The sequence below is a fragment of the Lepus europaeus genome, chromosome 13 (genome assembly GCF_033115175.1).
Source record: "Lepus europaeus isolate LE1 chromosome 13, mLepTim1.pri, whole genome shotgun sequence".
In the NCBI taxonomy this organism is placed as follows: domain Eukaryota; kingdom Metazoa; phylum Chordata; class Mammalia; order Lagomorpha; family Leporidae; genus Lepus; species Lepus europaeus.
Genome location: NC_084839.1, coordinates 68,592,700 through 68,613,781, shown reverse-complemented (window position 1 = coordinate 68,613,781; position 21,082 = coordinate 68,592,700). Strand labels below are relative to the sequence as shown.

The window sequence follows — 21,082 nt, the reverse complement described above, 5'->3', positions numbered from 1 at the left end:
ACAACGGGGGAATGGAACAGGCACACACATGGGATGCTGGTGTTGTAAATGATGGCTTAACCTGCTGCGCCACAGTACCAGCCCCTTGGCTAAATTCTTAGAGGTGAACTTTTGCCAGGACTACAGTGTGAGGATGCTGTGTGGACAGGCTCTTGACTGGAGGGAATGGTTTGGTTTGGGCCATTTGAATCCTAAGAGATCAGAGAGGCGCCTGTTCTGAGTAGGCAGGTGCTGAAGCTTGATGTGGGCTGTGGAAGGATCACCTGGCCGGGCCAGAGAAAAGGAGGTGGCATGGGGTGTGGTGTGGGCGGGGCTTTGAGATGACTTGGGCAAGGTCTTTACTGGGAAGGGGAAGGAGCCTGAGCCACTGCAGAGGTGCGGTGTCGCGGTGAGCAGGGGAGGGAGTGTGGGGCTCCTGCTTCCCCCACGGTGCGGAGGATGTGCTGGGAGAGCTGTGGGCCTCCAGGGAGGGACTTGGGGCCAAGCCCAGAGTGCAGTGAGGCACGAACTCCCAGCGTTTGCGCCTTCCCCTTCATCCTGAGCCTGGCACCCTGTCTCCTCCCCTGGAGCTCGGCTCTGCCCTGCTGGCTGTGTCCCCGGGGCAGAAGGCCCAGCGGCAGCGGCGTTGCTTGGTTTCCTTTCATTGTGCTCTAATGCCTGTGGCCTGCTTAGCACAAAGCCCTGTTTTCCAGGGCCCCTGCTTTGGGGCAAGGCTGAGGGCAGCTGGCCCCTCTCTCCTGCCCCTCACAGGGACTCCAGGCTGTGGGTGAACATGGGCCCTAGGGCTGTAAGCTGGGTGCCATCAGGCGGGGAGCTTCCCCCTGGGGCTGAGCTGGATGTTGGAGGGGAGCCTTGGGAGGGCAGGCAGGACCCTCTCTCCCTCAAGAGGTCCTCACAAGGCAGGGAGGTGGGAGAGGGCTGGGCCCAGGCCTCCCCTCCAGCCTGCAAGCCCGCTGATGTTGGAGTTTCTGAAGGGTGCAGATTCTGGGGCATCTGGGGGAGAAGCTGGGACACTCGCTGAGTCGCTTCAAAGCCCTCAGCTCTGGGAAAACTGGGCCCCCCATTGGCGTCTGTTACCCACAGGGGGCATCCTGGGACCTGGGGACCCCACTCACAAGGGTGGGCTGCTGGCAGGGATCTGGGGGGTGGGGTCAGCCGCTGATCTCCTCTCCTCTCTCCCACCCCCTCTGCAGACATCCTTCTACGGCCGCTTCAGGCACTTCCTGGATATCATTGACCCACGCACGCTCTTTGTCACCGAGGTAAGGCATCCAGGCCTCTGCACCTGGTCACTTCTGAGTGTGGGGTCATCTGAAGGCCCAGGCAGGGTGGGCATGCGGGAGTGAATAGGATAGGGGAAGTGGGATAGGGGAGAGGAACCCACCTGTCTGTCTTCCAGTCTGTCTATTGTACATGTGCTGTGCATGTTGTGCTTTTCCCCACCATTTCACTGGAATCTCACAACACCCCTTTAAGACAGACATCATCATTATTACTGTTTAAAAATTTAGTGAAATTGCCAAGTTCAGAAGTTACATGCCCATTACACAATTCCTGCAGACGTAGTTCAACAGAACAAAAAGTGATCCTACAAGCATCCTGGTCGCCCAGCTCTCTCCACTCATAGCTAACTGTCAATAACTGCTGATGGCAGTTTATCGAGGTATCATTTACCTGTTTTAGGTGAGCACTTCTGAGTGGGGACAAACATAGTCAGGTACCCACCACAGTCAAGATGTCCCACGGTTCCATCACTTAGCATGTTCCCTCATGCCTCTTTAGGGTCAGCTTCCCCAGGCCCAGGCCCTGGCAACCACTCGACTATTTCCTGTTTCCATTGCTTTGCTGTTTCCAGAGTGTCGTGTAAAGGGAATCCCAGAGCCGGCAGCCTTTTGTGCCTGGCTTCTTTTCCCTTACCGTATGCTTTTGAGAGTCATCTCCTTTGTTGCACAGATCAGTAGTTCCTCCTTTCCTATTGCTGTGTGGTGGTTCATTGAAAGGATGTTCCTGGATTTGCTTATCTGGGGCTTTTCTTAGTTTGGGGCTAATATGAATAAAAACTGCTACAAACATTCTTTGTGTGGATGTCTGCTTTCAATTCTCTTGAGTAAATAACTACGAATGGGATTGGTGGTTCATGGTGGCAAAAAAAAAAAAAAAGTATTTAACTTGTTTAGAAATGGCCACCCACTGTTCAAAGTGGCTATGCATTTCCTATCCCCATCAGCAACATGCAGGAGTTCCAGTTGCTCCACTTCCTCACTGACACTTGCTATTTTTAAATATAAACAGTTTTAAGTTTTAGCCATCCTAAGAAGTATGTCTTTGTAGGCCTTTATACGTATTTGTAAATGTGTGTAGGAATACATGCTTGTATAAAATTGTAAATATCTACTAAACAAGGCAAGTGAGCAAAGCAACTTGTAAATATTTTACGTGCATTAGCTCAGCAGATGAATTCCAAGTAGCCAGTATCCCTAGGAGGTGGATGATACTATAAGTTCCATTTTCCAGATGGGGAAACGAGCAGAAAGAAGCTAAGTCTCCCGGCACAGGGTACTGGCTGGTGGTGGGTCCAGGATGTGCACCCAGCCATGCTGACCTCCAGGCCCTCATTCTGAGGGACTTCGCATTCCTGTTCAGGTGCCTTGAGTTTAGGGAACTGGCACAGGAGTACTCAGTTGGCAGAAGGCCTGCGCTCTGGCCCTGGGCCCCAGTACACTGTGAGGCAAGTCACCAAGCCTGCGAGTCAGCTTCCCGAGAGCACAGCATCTCACTGCATGCCTTCTCTGGGCTGGCCGTTGGCTTTCCTCATCCCTGAGTTGACCAGCACAGCGCTTGCTGGGCACCTGGGCCTGGAACTGCCTCCAGTAGTTCCAGGAATGTGGGAATCCCCTGAGGTGCCCAGGTATGGCTTCCTGGTAGGTGGCAGCAAGGACAGAGGACTGCTCTGCCCCTCGAGGCTCGCACCTCCTGAGGGGAGGGGCTGCTGTGCTTAGGGCTTTGTTGGGATCTCCTGAAGGAGGAATCAATGCAATTACATAAAACCTTGAAAAAGCACCAAACTAGAGAAAATCCTCCTAAGCTTAGGTAATGTGGCAGTCTAGAAAGTTCCAGAACCGTGCAAAACTAGATACAGTTGCAGCTCTAAAATCCAACGTAAATGCCACCTGCTTGGCAAGGGGTCAGCAGAGGCCGGCGCTGAGGGAGGTGCTCAGGTGGGCCCTGCAGCAGATTGAGAAATGCTGGGAGGGGGGACCTGGAGGCTTGGGAGGGGCTCTAGGGCTTGGGAGATGAGGCAGCAACTGCAGGGCATGGTGCCACCCCTACCTGGGATTCTTCCTCCCCCTTCTGCCAGTCCATCCTCTGTCCATTCCCAGACCACTTCGCTTTATTACTCTTCCTTGTTCCACATCCCCTTCTTTAACTCCTGCATATTTATTTTATTTTATTTGAAAGGCAGAATGACAGAGACATAAGGGGAGAGAGAGAGAGAGAGAGAAAGAGAGCTTCCACCTGCTGGCTCCCTCCCTAGATGGCTACAAATTGTCTGCACTGGGCCAGGCCGAAGCCAGGAACCTGGAGCTCCACCTGGTCTCCCACATGGGTGACAGTACTTGGGCCATCTTCTGCTGCTTTTCCCAGGCACATTAGCAGGGGGCTGGATTGGAAGTGGAACATCCAAGACTCATGTGAGCATCCAGTGCTCATAAGGGATGCATATGTCACAGGCAGTGGCATAACCTGCTGTGCCATGATGCTGGCCCAGACCCCATCATTCTTATATATCACTAACCCATTTGGGATCTGTTTATCCTGCAGTAGATTTAAAAAAAATAACCTCATACCTTTTTAAAAACTGTTGATTGAAATGTCAAAGCAACTTCAATATTTCTGACTAAGAAATAACCAAGGAAATAGCAGTTTTAGAATAGTTTCAAGTTTCACGTCTTCCTCCTCCTTATCAGAGATTCTGATAGGCACCCTAGAGGGAGCTCTCTGTCCTGCTGCACCCCAGTGGGGTAATTTCCAGGACTGCTTCCGGCCTTTTGGAAAGTTCCTGCCCCCAGAAGTTCTAGGCCTGGAAACCTGTGGAAGGGTTCCGAGAAGGACCTCCAGGCCAGCAGGTGTTAGCAAGGTCATCTGCATCACGCAATGAGAAAGTATAGGCACAAGAACAGCGAGCTTGTCATCTGAGCTGGGCACTCCTGGTGGGTCAGGCTCCCTGGATGGCTGGGCTCAGGTCCATGGACCCTACTACATGTCTCTGAAACCCTGTTTCTCTCCCAGGACCATTGGCTGGCATAGGAAGGGAGGCAGTGTGGGGTGGCAGCTGCTCACTTGGAGGAGCTGTGGACGGGCCTATCTCTAGGGTGGGAAGGTGGTGGAGGACGTGAGGAGGTGCCCATGGTGGAAAGACTGGCCAGCATCTACCACATAGCGACCCTGTTAGCAGGAGGCCAGCTTAGTCAATGCACAGCCTCATCTTGAATGTGTTTGCAGCTACTTGTTTGTGATTTATAACTGACCAAGCTTGAAAAGGATTCCAGCCCTTGTATGTGTAATGAGGCGGCGATGTGATTCGCTGTAATTTCTCTTAGGAAGAAAGCAGTCTTTGTTCTAAGATTGCCTTGAACAAGGCTTCTGAGGAGGAGGAGGCTGCTCTGTTTGACAGAGGACAAAGAACTGAGGTTTTTGATCCTACAAGGAGAGAGAAAAGGGAAGGAAGAAGAGGAAAAACAGTGGGGAGGAGGGGACCCTGAAACTGGGGTGAGACACCTTGGGGACTGGTGGGGGGCTCTTTTGATGCCTCCTATGCTTGTGAATTTTCTTGTGAATTTGCACTGTCCCCACCATGTCATTCCTGGGAGGCCGTCAGCAGAACCTGCCTGGGTCATGAAATCTCAGGGAGGGTAGGTTATTTGCAGGGGATCTTTCGGGAGCGGGGCAAAGTGTGTCCAGCCCCAGGCCTAAGGAAGGGGAACTGCCAGCAGCTCTCAGAAGCCTTTGAAGGAAGGCCATGGAGTGAGCCCCGCTAAGGGCAAGGCCATGCCGCGTGACGGCCGAGTCGCTCTTACTTGTGGACTGAAGATGGAAGAAGTCGCTTTTCTGAATTCAGTGCTTACTTAAGGGAGTGAATCGCTGACCGGTCATCACCCTGGAGCGTACAGAATGCTACCTGAAGTAGTAATGGCAAAACCAACTCCGCCCTGCCGTCGGGGTGGTGCTCTGAACCTATTCTGAGTGTGCTGTAGGATAGAACGGCAGTGATGCTGAGGTCCAGAACCTGGGTTCTCGTGGTGGTAGTGCGGGATACAGATACAGAGGAGGGGGAAAGAACTGGGCAGTGTTGTAGGTGGATGGGCGGTGTCAGCGTGGACTCAGGAGTGACACGTGCACACCTGCACACCACACACACATGTGTATCTCTGTTTCATAACTCGCTGGCTCTGTTCACTCACAGGTCCTAGCGATGATGAGGCCCTAGGAACAGGAAACATCCTTAGCCCTCGAATCTCAGCTTTTTGGTACCACCACCCACAGAGAGAGAAACCAGGGTTGGGGCAGGGAGGGTTGTTGTAGAAAAAAAGGAAGTGCTCAGAGAATGATGGAAACAGAAGCTGACTTGAAAGAAAACCCACCAGCCACATTTGGGACTATCTGAGCAGTAAGAAGAAAAACAGCAATGGAGTCTAACGCATCAAAAAGAAAATCCAAGGGTCCCTGGTAATACTAAAAATGAGGGGGTGGAGTCGTCCCCTGCAGACGATTGCCCACTGGTAAGTGCTGTAACGCTCGGGAAGTCGCTGGATCCGACTGGGATCTCCATGAAGCAGAAGGTGGTTTAGAAACAGGTTATTTGCCCTCGAAGTATCAGCTGACAGGCTTTTCACTTAGCAATTACATGGAGGAAGAGGTACAGCAGAGTGTAGATGATAACCTTTGACCAGGTGACCCAACTCAGCATCACTGACACGAAGGAGACTGCCAGGACGTGGACTCTGGTTGGCATCCCATCTAAAGAAGGAAATGAAAATTCAAGAATCCCACCTGCTGGAAACAGTCATCATTAATGTTTTGGTGTGTGGATACAAGTTGTACAAAAATGGGATTGTGGCCGGCGCCGTGGCTCAATAGGCTAATCCTCTGCCTTGCGGCGCCGGCACACCGGGTTCTAGTCCCGGTCGGGGCACCGATCCTGTCCCGGTTGCCCCTCTTCCAGGCCAGCTCTCTGCTGTGGCCAGGGAGTGCAGTGGAGGATGGCCCAAGTGCTTGGGCCCTGCACCCACATGGGAGACCAGGAGAAGCACCTGGCTCCTGCCATCAGATCCGCGCGGTGCGCCGGCCGCAGCGCGCTACTGCGGCGGCCATTGGAGGGTGAACCAACGGCAAAAGGAAGACCTTTCTCTCTGTCTCTCTCTCTCACTGTCCACTCTGCCTGTCAAAAATTTAAAAAAAAAATGGGATTGTTTATATAATATGTATTACATATATATCTGTATAGTCATATATTTCTGCATATAGCAAATCATGAACAGTTTTTCTTGCCATTAAATGTTTTAAAAAATGTATTTCATAGGTGGTGGACCTTTGGCCTACAGGTTAAGACTCTGCTTCGGACACCCACACCCCATGTTGGCATACCTGGGTTCAAGCCCTGGCTCTACTCTTTATTCCAGTTTCTTTCTAATGCACACCCTGGGTGGGAGCAGGTGATGATGACTCAAGTGGTTGGGTCCTTACCACCCATGTGAGTGACCTGGATTGAGTTTTCAGCTCCCAACTTCAGGCTGACCTGGCTCTGGTGGTTCTAGACATTTGAGGGTGAACCAGTAGATGGGAGTTCTCATTTTCTCTTACTGTCTCCCTGACATTCAAATAAATAAAAATGTTTTATAAAGCTAAAAAAACTTGTTTAATAACTGTATAGTAATCCATCACATGGCTGTTCTATAATTTATTTAATAATTTTCTTTATTATTGGCTTTTAGGTGGCTTCAGGTCTTTAATTGTGAAAAAGTGTGCAAGAGGCTGACATGGTTAAGTCATGATTGGGATGCCAGCCTGTATCAGAGTGCCTGGTTTGTGTCTTGGGTATTCCAATCCAACTTGATGCTTATGTGCACCCTGAGAGGAAGCAGGTGCTGGCTCAACCACTTGGGGCCCAGCCACCCAGTGGGGGACCAGGATTGGCTTTGGCCCAGCCCAGGCTATTGCAGAAATTTGGGGAGTGGACAGCAGATGGAAGTTCTCTATCTGTGCCTTTCAAATGAGGAAAGAAGGAAAGATGGATGGATAGAAGGATGGATGGATGGAAGGAAAGAAGGAAGGAAGGAAGGAAGGAAGTCTAAAACCACACTGTAAGTATTATTTATTGTCATAAATAATATTGCAGTAATGTATTTATACATAAATCGCACCATATTTGTCTTTTTCCCCCTTTGGATAAATTCCTAGAAGTGGAATTTCTAGGTGACAGATTTTTTTTAAAGATTTATTTTATTTATTTGAAAGGCAGAGTTACAGGGAGAAGAAGAGAGAGAGAGAGAGGTCTTCCACCTGCTTGTTCACTCTCCAAATGGCTGCAATGGCTAGAGCTGAACCCGTCTGGAGCCAGGAGCCAGGAGCTTCTTCCAGGTCTCCCACATGGATGCAGTGGCCCAAGGACTTGAGCCATCCTCTACTGCTTTCCCAGGTGCATCATTAGCAGGGAGCTATATCAGAAATGGAGCAGTCAGGATTGAGCCAGCACCTATATGGGATGCCAGCACTGCAGACTGGGGTTTTAACCTGCTGTGCCATCGCACTGGCCCGTAGATGACAGATTTTTAAGGCTTTTGATGAACATTGCCAAATTGCCCTGCATATGTACCAACCTGTGCCAAGATTTTTTTCCTCAGAAAATTTTTATTTAAGAAATACAAACTATAAATTTCATAAGTACAACTTTAGGAACACAGTGATTCTTCCCACCGTACATGCCCTCCCACCCTGCTTCCTCCTCCCTCTCTATTCTCATTCTTATTTTTTATTAAGATTTATTTTCAATTAACTTTATACAGATATGATTAACTCTATACTAAGTAAAGAGTTCAACAAATAATATGAAAAAGAAACTGTTCCTCAACAGTTGAGACAAGGGCTGTTCAAAGTCATCACATCTCAAAGTATCAATTTCACTTCTATAGATTACTTTTTAGGTGCTTTATTAGTTATCACAGATCAGGGAGAACATATGGTATTTGTCCTTTGGGGACTGGCTTATTTCATTAAGTATTATGTTTTCCAATTTTATCTGTTTTGTTGCAAACAACAAGATTTCATTTTTTACTACTGTGTAATATTCCATAGTACACATATTACATAATTTCTTTTTCCAAGCTTCAGTTGATGGACATTTGAGTTGATTCTGTATCTTAGCTATTGTAAATTGAGCTACAGTAAACATGGGAGTACAGATAACCCTTTCATATGCTGATTTCATTTGCCTTGGGTAAATTCCCAGGGGTGGGATGGCTGGGTCATATGGTAGGTCTATATTCAGATTTTTGAGGTGTCTCCATTACTGTTTTCCACAGTGGCTGTACCAGTTTACATTTCCACTAACAGTGGATTAGGATACCTTTTCCCCCCAATCCTCGCCAACATTTGTTGTTTGTTGATTTCTGTATGAAGGCCATTCTAATGGGGTGAGGTGAGACCTCATTGTGGTTTTGATTTGCATTTCCCTAATAGCTAGTGATCCTGAGCATTTTTCATGTGTTTATTGGCCATTTGGATTTCCTCTTTTGAAAAATGCCCTTTAAGTCCTTTGACCATTTATTAACTGGGTTGTTTGTATAGTTGTTGTTGAGTTTCTTGATCTCTTTATATATTCAGGTTTTTAAAATATTTATTAATTTGTTTGAAAGTCAGAGTTACAAAGAGGCAGAGAGAGAGAGAGTTCTTCCATCCACTGGTTCACTCCCCACATGGCCACAACAGCCAGAGCTGTGCCCATCCAAAGCCAGGAGCCAGGAGCTTCTTCCAGGTCTCCAATGTGGGTATCAGGGGCCCAAGGACTTGAGCCATTTTCTTCTGCTTTCCCAGGCCACAGCAGAGAGCTAGATCAGAAGTGGAGCAGCCGGGACTCAAATTGGTAGCCAAATGGGATGCCTGCATTGCAAGCGGTGGCTTTACCCACTATACCACAGAGCTAGCCCCATAATCAGGTTATCAATCCTTTATCAGTTTCATAGTTTGCAAATAATTTCTCCCATTCTGTCAGTTGCCTCTTCATTTTGCTGAGTGTTTATTTTGCAGTGCAGAAGCTTCTCAGCTTGATGTAAACTCATTTGTCAATTTTGGCTTTGATTGCCTATGCCTCTGGGATCTTTTCCAAGAACTCTTTGCCTATGCCAATGTCTTGTGGGGTTTCTTCAATGTTCTTAACATTCTTCTCCAATGTTTTAAATCTATTTTGAGTGGATTTTTGTGTAAAGTGTAAGGTAGGGGTTTTGCTTCATACTTCTACATGTGGAGATCCAGTTTACCCAGCACCATTTTTTGAAGAGACTGTCCTTGCTCCAGGGATTGATTTTAGCTCCTTTATCAAAGATAAGTTGGTTGTAGATGCTTGGATTGATTTCTGGTGTTTCTATTCTGTTCCATTGGTCTATCCATCTATTTTTGCAGCAATACCAGGCTGTTTGGATTTGGATTATAACTGCCCTGTAGTAGGTCTTGAAATCTGGTATTATGATGCCTCCAGATTTGGCATTTTCTGTGTTTCCATGTGAATTTGAGCATCGTTTTTTCTAGATCTCAGAAGAATGTTCTTGGTATTTTGATTGGTATGGCATTGAATCTGTAAATTGTTCTCAGTAGTATGTACATTTAATGATATTGATGCTTCCAATCCATGAACATGGAAGATTTTTTCCATAATTTTGTATCATCTTCTGTTTCTTTCTTTAATATTTTGTAATTCTCATCATAGAGATCTTTGACATCCTTGGTTATGTACCAATATTTTATCAGCTTATATTCCCAAAAGAAGTAAATGAGTGTTCCTTTAAATGCATTATAGACAGCATCAGATCCTCTAATTTAAAAATCTTGAATTTTTAATCAAAACCTGAGCAGGAGTTGTGGCTCAGCAGGGCAAGTTGCTGCCCGAGATCCACATCCACTGGCAGAGTCTCTAGTTCAAGTCTTGCCTCTGCTTCTAATCCAGCTTCCTGCTAATGCACACCGTGGGAGACAGCAGGTGATGGCTCAGGTGCTTGGGTGCCTGCCACACACATAGGAAACTCAGATAGGGTTCCTGGCTCCTGACTTTGGCCTGGCCCAGCCCAGCTTTTATGGGCTTTGGGAGAATGAACCAGCAGATGGAAGATCTTTCTCCCTCTGCCTTTCAAGTAAAAAAAAAAAAAGAAAGAAAGAAAGAAAGAAAGAAAGAAAGAAAGAAAGAAAGAAAGAAAGAAAGAAATTGATATGTTATATTCAGAAATGGAAATAGAATAAATTTTAAAATATCAAATGTCAATACTATTGTACACTTCAAATCCTTGTCCACCTGCATACATTTTTGGCATACTTACAACATGGAACATTTGAGGGGCTTTGGAAAGTTCATGGAAGATGACATTAAAACATATACTTATTGGCCTGCGCCACAGCTTACTTGGCTAATCCTCCGCCTGTGGTGCTGGCACCCCGGGTTCTAGTCCTGGTTGGGGCACCGGATTCTGTCCTGGTTGCTCCTCTTCCAGTCCAGCTCTCTGCTGTGGCCCGGGAGTGCCGTGGAGGATGGCCCAGGTGCTTGGGCCCTGCACCTGCATGGGAGACCGGGAGGAAGCACCTGGCTCCTGGCTTTGGATTGGTGCAGCGTGCCGGCCATAGCAACCATTTGGGTAGTGAACCAATGGAAGGAAGACCTTTCTCTCTGTCTCTCTCTCTCACTGTCTAACTGCCTGTCAAAAAACAAACAAACAAACAAACAAAAAAACAACCTTTTGAAATCCATGTATAACTTTTTCCATAAACTTTTTGAAGACCATTCATACATTTTTTACTTTTCCATTCATTTCCTAGTCTTTGTAATTTTTTTCAAGTTAAGTTTTGGGGCCACAGTTGTGGTTTAGTAGATAAAACCACCACTTGTGATACTGGCATCCCATATGGGCACTGGTTCATGTTCCAGCTGTCCATGTCTGATCCATCTGCTTGCTAATGGCCCTGGAAAAAGAGTGGAGGATGGCCCAAGTGCTTGGGCACTGCCATCCACATGGGAGACCCGGATGAAACTCCTGGATCCTGGCTTTGGCCTTGCCTAGCCCTGGCCATTCAGGGAGTGAACCAGCAGATGGGAGATCTCCCTCTGTGTTTCTCTCTCTCTCTCTCTGTGTGTGTGTGTGTGTGTGTGTCTCCCTCTCTCTCTCTGTAAGTCTGACTTTCTAAATAAATAAGTAAATCTGTAAAGCAACAACAAAAGCGAGTGTGATCAAGCTGTGGTAGGATGCTGCCGGCAGTGCAGGACTGACGCAGGTGAGCAGTCAGTGACGGAGCAGTCCCTGCTGGCCTCCCCACCATCGTGCACACCCCACTGCCCGCTCCCTCTCCCCCTACCCCTTCCCTGTTTCCTTTCTGGGTCTCTAAGCTCTGGGATTCCCAAGCTCTCCAGTGTGCCTGCAGAGCCTGTGATTCAGTCCTGCCCTCTCCCTGTAAACGCGCTCTCCATTTTTCTGTATTCGGCTGCACTCAACTTTGAATGAGAGCAAAAGCCCTCGCCTTTTCTTACCCGGAATTCCCCTGCCGACAGCTGCGGTGCTGACTCAGGCCTTGCTGAGGTTTCTTTGGCGACTGTTGCTGTCATGAGCACAGGAAGTTCATCCACGCCAATGTCTCACGAAAATGGCTGAGAGGCAGGGTCAGGAGACCTGAAGCTTGTAGGTGCCACCCACGCACTCTGACCTTGAGCAAGGAAGAACCCTTCCTTCTCTGGCTCTGGTCTTCCCAGAGAATGGACGGGCTGGCTGGTTCTAGATCTACACACAGAGAGGTGTTCTTTTCCATGTCCTGTGTCTCTTGGAGTCCCAGGATTCTGTGGAGCCAGCATTATCATCAAGGGACTCTGGTCTGCTGCACTGGAACCTGGGTTCCTGACCCTGACCGTGCCCTTCCCTTCTCTCTCCAGCAGCCCCCTGCACTAATTTCTGCTAAACACCCACGTGCATGGCCCTGTGTTGGAGATGGGCTGGGAGGTGAGGGGCGAGGCCTGTAATCGTGAAGGTTCCTAAACCAGTGGTTCCCTGCACTTTGCCATCTCTCGTGGAAAGGGCTGCAGGTGGCGGCTTTACCCACTGCACCACAGCGCCACCCCCGCCCCTCCTCTCTGTGCCCTTTCCTTCTAGTCCCTGCATCCCTGTGCCTTGCCATCGGGCGTCCTGCTGCCTGCACCGTTGCTTCCTACCCTGCCCCTCAGGGCCTTGGGGGATGGACCCAGCAGGGACTGCCCTCTGTTCAAATGCTCTGCTTCTGGGATGGACCTCAGGATGCATGCATTTCCAGAGGGACCTTCTGCAGACCACGTTTCTGTGGGTTTTATGGAGAGATTCTCGTGGCTGGCCGGTCAGCGGCAGACAGGCACGTGATGGAGGTGGGGTTCTAGAGTGGGTGACAAGAGCTGCCTCTCCGCCAGCCCAGGGCTTTAGAGAGTGGTGGCAGCCCGCATCCGGGTGTTTGCATTCAGGGGCTGGCTGCCTGCTTGTTCCAGGTTGAAAAGACTTCCTGCCAGGCTCACCCGGCTGCCCACCTGCCAGCTTTTCCCACCCCTTACATGTCCACGTCCTCCTGCCAAGCCTCACAATACAGCAGTGTGGGAGGAGAGTTGAAAGCCAGGATACCCTCCTCCTTCCCCCCGTGTCTTCGTGAAATGGCCCCTTCTCCGCAGTGGGGACAGTAGCCCCAAGACAGTCTGGCCGCAGGGACCTAGCAAGGCAGGACGCTCGTCCCCCAGGGCCTGGAACCCAGCCCCTCAGCCCTGACAGGGGCTTAGTGTGGCCGAGGTCAGCCTGGAGCACCAGGGACAGAGAAGCCAGTTTGGCTGCCTTCAGTGCTGGTCCTCACCCTTGTCTTTAGGAACTTAGGATTTGCATCTCTCCCACCCTGTGCCCTTTGCCAAGATCAAGGCTCTTTGGGATTCACTCTTTTGGCAGGAGGGCTCCCTTTGATGGCTGTGTCAAATGGGATGGAATCTGGCCAGGTTGTTATAGGAACTCAGGAGAATCCCTGGAGTGGGAGAAATAATGAGGACATGGGGCCATTCACCACTGAGCGCTGGGAAGTGGAGCATCCATTGTCTGGGGCCGCAGAGGCCTAGGCGGCGGCAGGAAGCAGGCCTGGGAAGGGGGGGGGGGGCTTGCTGCAGCAGCAGGCAGCTCTCTGGTTGTGTAGAGCAAGGTCCAGCTAAACTGTGGGTTCAGATGCAAAATCACCCACTTCCTATTTGTGTGACCTTGAGCAAGTTACAGCAGACAATCGGCATGACCCAATTTTGTTGAAAAACCAATGTGTTAAGTCTAGAGAGAAAATCGTCCTCTTATTCACAATAGTTATCTTGGTGGCATGTTTACAGAGGATTCAGAAATTTTTTTGTGTGTGGTTTTCAATTTTTTCCGACATTTTCTTTAAACAGCATGGATTACTTGTATCATTGGAAAAAAAAAAACAATAAACAAATAACCACAAAGACATCCCTACTTTGGAAATGAACAGATTTGGGGAACTGAGATCCACATATCTGAAGGGAGCGACAGTACGTGCCAACCCTCAAGCCCCCTGACTGCCCACGGTTCTGCTGTGAGCCGAGTCTGGGTTAGGCCTGTGCTGCTCACAGGTGCTGCACACACAGGCCTGATGGTCAGGGGCCTGGCTGGCTTGTCCAGTTGGTAGCTACTTCTGTGACAGCAGGAGAGATGGGGGTTCACTTCCCACTGTCAGCTGCTCAGTAGCCCCTTCTCTGCCCCATGAGGTGCTCTTCCGGGTGCTGCCTCCTGCAAGCAGCTTTTACTGACGTGTCTGCGCTCCTGTCCCTAGCCAGCCTTACCTCTCGGGCAGAAGTGGGGCAGAGCAGCTTCCCTGGCTGGCTGGCTTCCATCCTGCCTCCCCTCCCCTCCACCCTTCTCCCCATCTCTCCCCTCCCCCTTTCTCCCCTCCCCTCCCCTTTTCCCTTCCCTTTCTCCTTCTCCCTCTCTCCCTCCTCCCCTCCCTCCCTTACTTTCTTCCAAAAGTTATTTTATTTATTTAAAGGCAGAATGACAGAGAGAGAGAGGGAAAGACAGACTGAACTTCAGATCTTCCATCTGCTGGTTCATTCCCCAAATGGTCACAAGGGCCAGTGTTGTGCTAGTCTGAAACTGGGAGCCTGGAGCTAGTTCCAGCAGGGTCTTCCACATGGATGGCAGGGCCCCCAACCACTTTGGCCATCCTCTGCTGCTTTCTCAAGTGCATTAGCAGGGAGCTGGATCAGAAGTAGAGCAGCCAGGACTTGAATCAATGTCCTCTACGGGATGTTAGCGTCCCACATGGTCTTCCACATATGCTGTCTTCTACCACTGTGGTCTGTTTATTGTTAGTGTTTTGAAGTATCCCATATGAAAGACAAAGTGCATGGCTCCAAAGTGTGTGGTTTAATGATTGTTTACACGCCTATGCCCACAAAACCACCACTCAAATCAAGACCCAGAGAGGCCCCAGTGTTTTCCTCCAGTTGGTAACCCCACTCCCCCACCGTGTACCACTCTCATGATCCATCACCACTGTAGATTAGTTTTACCTGCTTTTGAGCTTTTTATATATAAACTTTTGTGTCTGTCTTCTTTCACTTATTTTATGTGCATCATCCTTCTATTGCTATTTAACAATTCACCCCAAAATTTCGTGATTTAAAACAATGATTTTGCTTACTGATCTTCAATTTAAGGCCTCAAGGGGATGGTTTTTGTCTGCTCCCTGTGGCACTGGCTGTGGTGGTGTGACAGGGTGGGGACTGGAAGGTCCACTCACAATGGCTCGGTTGCATGGTGGGCTGGCTGGTGCTGGCTGTCAGCTGGTACCCTGGCTTTGGCTGTGAGCTGGGGCCCCGATTCCTGTGCACATGGATTTTCCTGAGCCTCTTGGGCTTCCTGACAGCATGGTGGCTGGATTCCGAGGGAGGGGCCATCCGAGAACAAGGAGGAAGTGCAAGATGTCTGAATGATCTAGCCCCAGAGGTCTTCTTGGAATCAAGGGGAGGGGCATAGACTGCCTTAGACAGAGATGGGGGAAGATTCTAGAAGAGCATGACAGACAAGAATATTGGGATGCCCATGTTTGGAAAAGATTCTGCCACATTATGTCTGTGAGATTCATCCATGTTGTAACATGTATTCAGTTTCCTTTTAAAAAAAACATTTATTTATTTGAAAGGCAGAATTAGAGAAAGGGAGACATGCACACACACTCGGGGTGGGGGGAGAAGGAGGGGGGGAGGGGTCGGTCTTCCATCTGTGGTTCACTCCCCAAATGGCCACAATGACCAGGGCTGGGCCAGGCTGAAGCCAGGAGCATCTTCTTGGACCATCCTTTGTTGCTTTCTCAGGCCCATTAGCAGGAAGCTGGATCGGAAGTGGAGCAGCTGAGATTCAAACCAGCACCCATATGGGATGCTGGCACCACAGGCAGTAGCTTTACCCACTACATCACAGTGCTGGCCCCTTCAGTTTCCTTTTTAATTGCTATATAATATTCCCTTGTACGGATATACTACAATTTACTTTTCATTTTACTATTGAGTTATTTGTAACTTGGAGCTATCTAAATAATGCTTCAATGAGTATTCTTATGGAAATTTTTTTAAGTTTTTTTTTTTTTTTTTTTTTAATTTGAGAGGCAGAGCGAGCAAGTACAAGCTCTTATCTACTGGCTCACTCCCCTAAATGTCTACAATGGCCAGGACTGGGCTGAGCCAGAGCCAGGGACTCAATTCAAGTCTCTCATGTTGGTGGCAGCAACCTGAATCCTTGAGCTATTGCCTGCTGCCTCCCTGGGTCTGCACTGGCAGGAAGCTGAACTCCAGAGCCGGAGCTGGGAATCGAACCTAGGTACTCTGGTGTGGGATGTGGGCATCTTAACACTAGGCTAAATGCCCACACCTTCTGCAGCTTTTCAGGTCTTAAAGTCATATAGTCTATCCTCCCCCCTACCCCCCATCAATTACTGTAGTTGTTGGCACTTTAGGGGGTAAATATCTGCCAGTGTTGTTAAAATGTTGAAATTCTGTGAGTACAGCTGGCCTTCCATACCCATGAGTTTCATAGCCATAGATTTAACCAGTGGTGGATCAAGAATATTTTTAAAAATTGCATTTATACTGAATACGTACAGATTCTTTTTGGGCCTTATTCGCTAAGCAGTGTGGAGTAACAGCCGTTTACCTGGCATCCATGCTGTAGAAAGCATCATAAGCAATCTAGACGTGACTGAGTGCGGGATATGCAAATGCTGCCCTGTCGTGGGAAGTTCCTGAGCATCCTAGGATTTTCGTGTGGGAACCACACTCCCGCAGACTCTGAGGGAGACTACCTTACATAAATACATTCTTTTATTTATCTGAAAGAATTACAGAGAGGCAGAGGGGGAGAGAGAGAGAGAGGTCTTCCATCTGCTGGTTCACTCCACAGATGGCCACAATGGGCGGAGCTGTGCCGATCGAAGCCAGGAGCCAGGAGCTTCTTCCGGGTCTCCCACGTGGGTTCAGGGGCTCAAGCACTTGGGCCATTTTCTACTGCCTTCCCAGGCAATATCAGAGATCTGGATGGGAAGTAGAGCAACTGGGACTCAAACCGGCGCCCATATGGGATGCCTGCACTGCAGGTGGTAGCTTTATCCACTATGCCACGGCACTGGCCCTATAAATATATTCTTATAAAAACCTTTAGCTATTACAATGAAGATGAAAGTTCCTTCTGATGTCCCTCAAGGCTGGACCCTTTCTTCCTCCCCCATGGTAATTTCTGCCACCATTTGGTGGGATTCTTTCTAAGGCTTTTTTTTTTTTTTTTTTTTAATGCTTTATACACACATGAATAGTCTTATGGAAAACAGTGTGTGTGTATGTGTGTGTGTGGCACAGCAAGCAACATCATGCTGCTTGGCGATTTGCCTACTCAACAAAATGTCTTAGAGATGGGCAGAGTGATGACATGGGGCCCCACTTCACTTTTTAACTGCTGAAGGATGTTCCCCAGTGTCACGATGCCACCCTTGCTTAGCTGCTGCCCTGTGTGGGACGGCGGATGCTTCCTGTTTCGTGAGGCTCCGGGCGCTCGGTGCTGGTCCTCGTGCACACTGTCAGTACCCGGCTGACACTGATAGGACCCCTGGAGCGATTTGCCGGAGCCTTGCATCTGCACCCCTCACCGTCTCTTCCTTCCTCTGCAGAGACGACTCAGAGAGGCCGTGCAGCTGCTGGAGGACTACAAGCACGGCACCCTGCGCCCTGGGGTCACCAACGAGCAGGTAACTGTTGGAGGTGGGGCTGAGGCGTGGGGAGGAGAGAGCAGGGGGTGAACTCACAGCCCCTCCCTGCAAGCAGAACCACTGCTCTTTCTTGCAGTGGCTGCACTGACTGTGGCCACAAATTCCTGTGGACTCCTGGTCTCTCTTGTGGGATGAACAGACCAGAGAGGCCCACAGCTTGGCTGGAGTGGCTGGCACTGGCTTGCCGGGCTGATGGTGTGCATCTTGTCCCAATTCCACATTCAGCGGCATTTCAGTGGCAGCTAGGAACCGGCCATGATGGGGACTTTGCACCACGGAAATTAGCAAACACCACAGAGCAAGGTTTTTGCTCCAGGAAACTGGTGATTGAACATCAGCCAGCACATCATGCCCCCTGAATTCAGGTTGAGGGTGGGAAGGCTGAGGCGGTCTAGGCCAGGGCACTATGATAGCTTATTTTGATGTCACAGAGGGACTTGCATCAGAGCTGCCCGAAATGTTGAGGCGTGTATTTGATTTTGGAGAATGGTGGGGGATGTGGTACAGGACGACCTCAAGGTTCACAGGGCCTGATGGGTAATGTGCCGAAGTTTTTCTTTTGCTTATAAACGTCAGTTAAAACCTTTTTTAAAAATTGGCTTCAGGCTGACGCCACGGCTCGATAGGCTAATCCTCCATCTGCAGACCCGGCACACTGGGTTCTAGTCCCGGTCAGGGCGCTGGATTCTGTCCCGGTTGCCCCTCTTCCAGGCCAGCTCTCTGCTGTGGCCCGGGAGTGCAGTGGAAGATGGCCCAAGTGCTTGGGCCCTGCACCCCATGGGAGACCAGGAGAAGCACCTGGCTCCTGGCTTTGGATCAGCGCGGTGCGCCGGCTGCAGTGGCCATTGGAGGGTGAACCAATGGAAAAGGAAGACCTTTCTCTCTGTCTCTCTCTCTCATTGTCCACTCTGCCTGTCCAAAAAAAAAAAAAAAATTGGCTTCAGATTTTTTCAGAGTAATATATGTGCATAGTTCAACAAGTCAGGCAGCACTAAGATATGGGTAAGGAAAATAGTGTGCTGCCCTGCCCCTTCCTCCCCAGTTGCCATTCCTGCTCCCCAGAAGCAACTACTTTTAGCTATTCTTCAGGTAGAAATCTCCATTTCTAACAAATAGACTTATCTACACTGCTACTTCTCAATTTGTTCTTTTTTACAAATAAATCATTTTCCTTTTTTTATTTGAAAGAGAGAAGGAGGGAGGGAGAGAGGAGAGAAAGAAGGGAAAAGAGGGTATGGGAGGGAAGGGGAGAGAAAAAGAGAGAGAGAGGGAGAGGGAGAAAGGGAGGGAGGGAGGTGGGGAGAGAGGTCTTTCCTCTACTGGTTTTTTCCTCCAATGCCTGCAACAGTCAGGGCTGGGCCACGCTGAAGCCAGGAGCCAGATCTCAGTCTGGGTTTCACGTGAGTGGGAGGGACCCAACTACTTGAGCCTCAAGTCAGGCACTCCCACAAGGGATGCAGAGTCCCAGGTGGCAACTTAGCTGCCCTGCCTAAAGCCCCGCTCTCAGCTAGTCTTCCGCATGGTCTATTGTGGTAGCTGAGGATTCACCTCTATTATCAGCCACCTCTATGAACACTTCTCTTCCCTGTCCGCCTCCAAAAGTAGCTACCATGGGTTTGGGGCCTGTACATATTCAATATTTGTATTAGTAAAATTATATAAATGACATTTATTGTATAGCCGTGTTGGCTGTGTCGTGACTATGTTTTTTTTTTTTTCCCCGACTTTATGTTTTAACTGGATTTAATACTGCCTCGTGTTTTCACTGCCCCGTGTTGGCATAGTTTCCTCTGTACCAGCTCAACTCTTCATGCACCCTTCAGCTGCCTTCCCTTGTTTTCAGTGCCCACTTTCAACCTGAAGACTCTTGTCTAATCTTCCAGCTCCATTTTTTTCCCTCCTGAAATTTTCTTCTCTGGGATTCACCTCCCACCAGCTCAAGTCTTGCTTTTTCTTGGTGTAGACTACAGTTTTGGTGAAACGCCTCTTCCAGGATCTTCATGTGAAAGAGAAGAGAGCTCGAGTCTTTATGTCTGAGGAATCATGTTTCTGTGCTCAACCTGACCTGGCAGGTTGGCTGAGGGGACAACCCGAGGCTGACAGTTATTTCTCTGTGGTGTTTTGAAGGCCACTGGTCCATATACCCATTAAACAATCTGATGTCTTTGCACTCCTGATTCTTTGCAAGTGGCCTCTTCCTTTAGAAATGCTTAGTCTTCTCCTTAGCTACGCAATTTCTTTTTCTTCCTTCCTCCCTCCCTCCCTCCCTCCCTCTCTATCTCCCTCCCTCCCTCCCTCCCTCCGTCTTCTTCCCCTTCTCCTTCTACTCCTCCTTTATTTATTTGAAAGGCAGAATTACAGAGAGTGAGGGAACTATCCACTGGATCACTCCTAAAATGGCTGCAATGGCTAGGGCTGGGCCAGGCTGAAGCCAGGAGCCAGGAGCTTCATCTGGGTCTCCCATGTGGATGGCAGGGACCCAAGTACTTGGGCCGGCTCTGCTGCCTTCCCAGGCACATTAGCAGGGAGTTGAATCAGAAGTGGAGCAGCCAGAACATGAACTGGTGCCCATATAGGATGCTGGGGTCAGAGGTGGCAGCTTAACTTGCTATGCTCAATGCCATCCCTGAATTTATTTCTGAGGTTCCAGTGTTGTCCCTGCTAAAACTCATTGTTTTGGATTCTTGGTGACTTCTTTGAATTTGAAGACTCTTGTCTTTCAATTCTGGTAGGTTTGTTTTTTTATCCTGCTTATTGGAGAACTTCTTCTCATTCCAAACCTCCTATTAGTCCCATATTGGCCATCTGAGGCTGTCACACTCAGGTTTTGTGATCTTTTTTCTCTCTTATGCCATCACTGAAGGGCAGAGTGGAAGCTGGGTGAAGCTCTGGCCTTGTGGACCCCGCATGAGCCAGGCAATGGTACTAGAGACAATCGATGCTGTGGGAGAGCAGTGGAAAGGGCACCAGCTCAGATGCTGCGTGTCTGGAAGAGATTTTTCCCCGGATATTTGAGGGATGAGGAGTGAGCTGGGGAGGAGGGGGCTCTGGGAAGCAGTGGTCCGGACCAGGAAGACCACTGTGCTGGAAGTAGAGAGCAAGCCCTGCAAAGGAATCAAATGACGCAGACAGACTGGACAAAGTGAAAGGAGGCATGGTGCCAGGGTGGGTGCAGCTCCTTGGCCAGCGCCCTGGTGCAGAGACCGGGGGAGGGGTGGCCGGGGGGCAGCACTCGTGATGCAGGGCCCATCTGGAGGTGGGAGCGCTGTGTGCTGAGTCCTGGCAGCCATCTGTGGGCAGGGCAGGTGCTGGCGCCTCCCTCCTAAGCAGCGTTCTTCTCTCTGCCCTTGGGCACGCAAGAACCTGGAAGGTGGGACTGACACCCTGCTCCCCCAGGCTGGAGTACTCTTCAGACCCTCCCACATCTGCCAGGGGTGGGTCCAGCCCTAGGTCCTCCCTGACCCTGCCAGTGTCCACTCCCAGCCCCAGCTCCTGCTGAGCTCAGCCTCTGGGGACCTTT

The 21,082-nt window shown here is 49.5% G+C and overlaps 1 protein-coding gene across 3 annotated transcripts in view; it reads left to right on the top strand.

Annotated features, from left to right (window-relative positions):
- SFXN5 (sideroflexin 5) overlaps nucleotides 1-21,082 on the top strand; it is a 121,850-nt gene that overhangs the window by 13,460 nt on the left and 87,308 nt on the right. For 2 of the 3 annotated variants that reach the window (XM_062209652.1, XM_062209650.1), the window contains exons 2-3: nucleotides 1,194-1,262; nucleotides 17,464-17,541. In XM_062209652.1, coding sequence (XP_062065636.1) covers nucleotides 1,194-1,262; nucleotides 17,464-17,541 — 147 coding nt within the window. Of the gene's footprint in view, nucleotides 1-1,193; nucleotides 1,263-7,030; nucleotides 7,362-17,463; nucleotides 17,542-21,082 lie in introns of those variants that run through there. The other variant, XM_062209651.1, reaches the window with a different exon arrangement.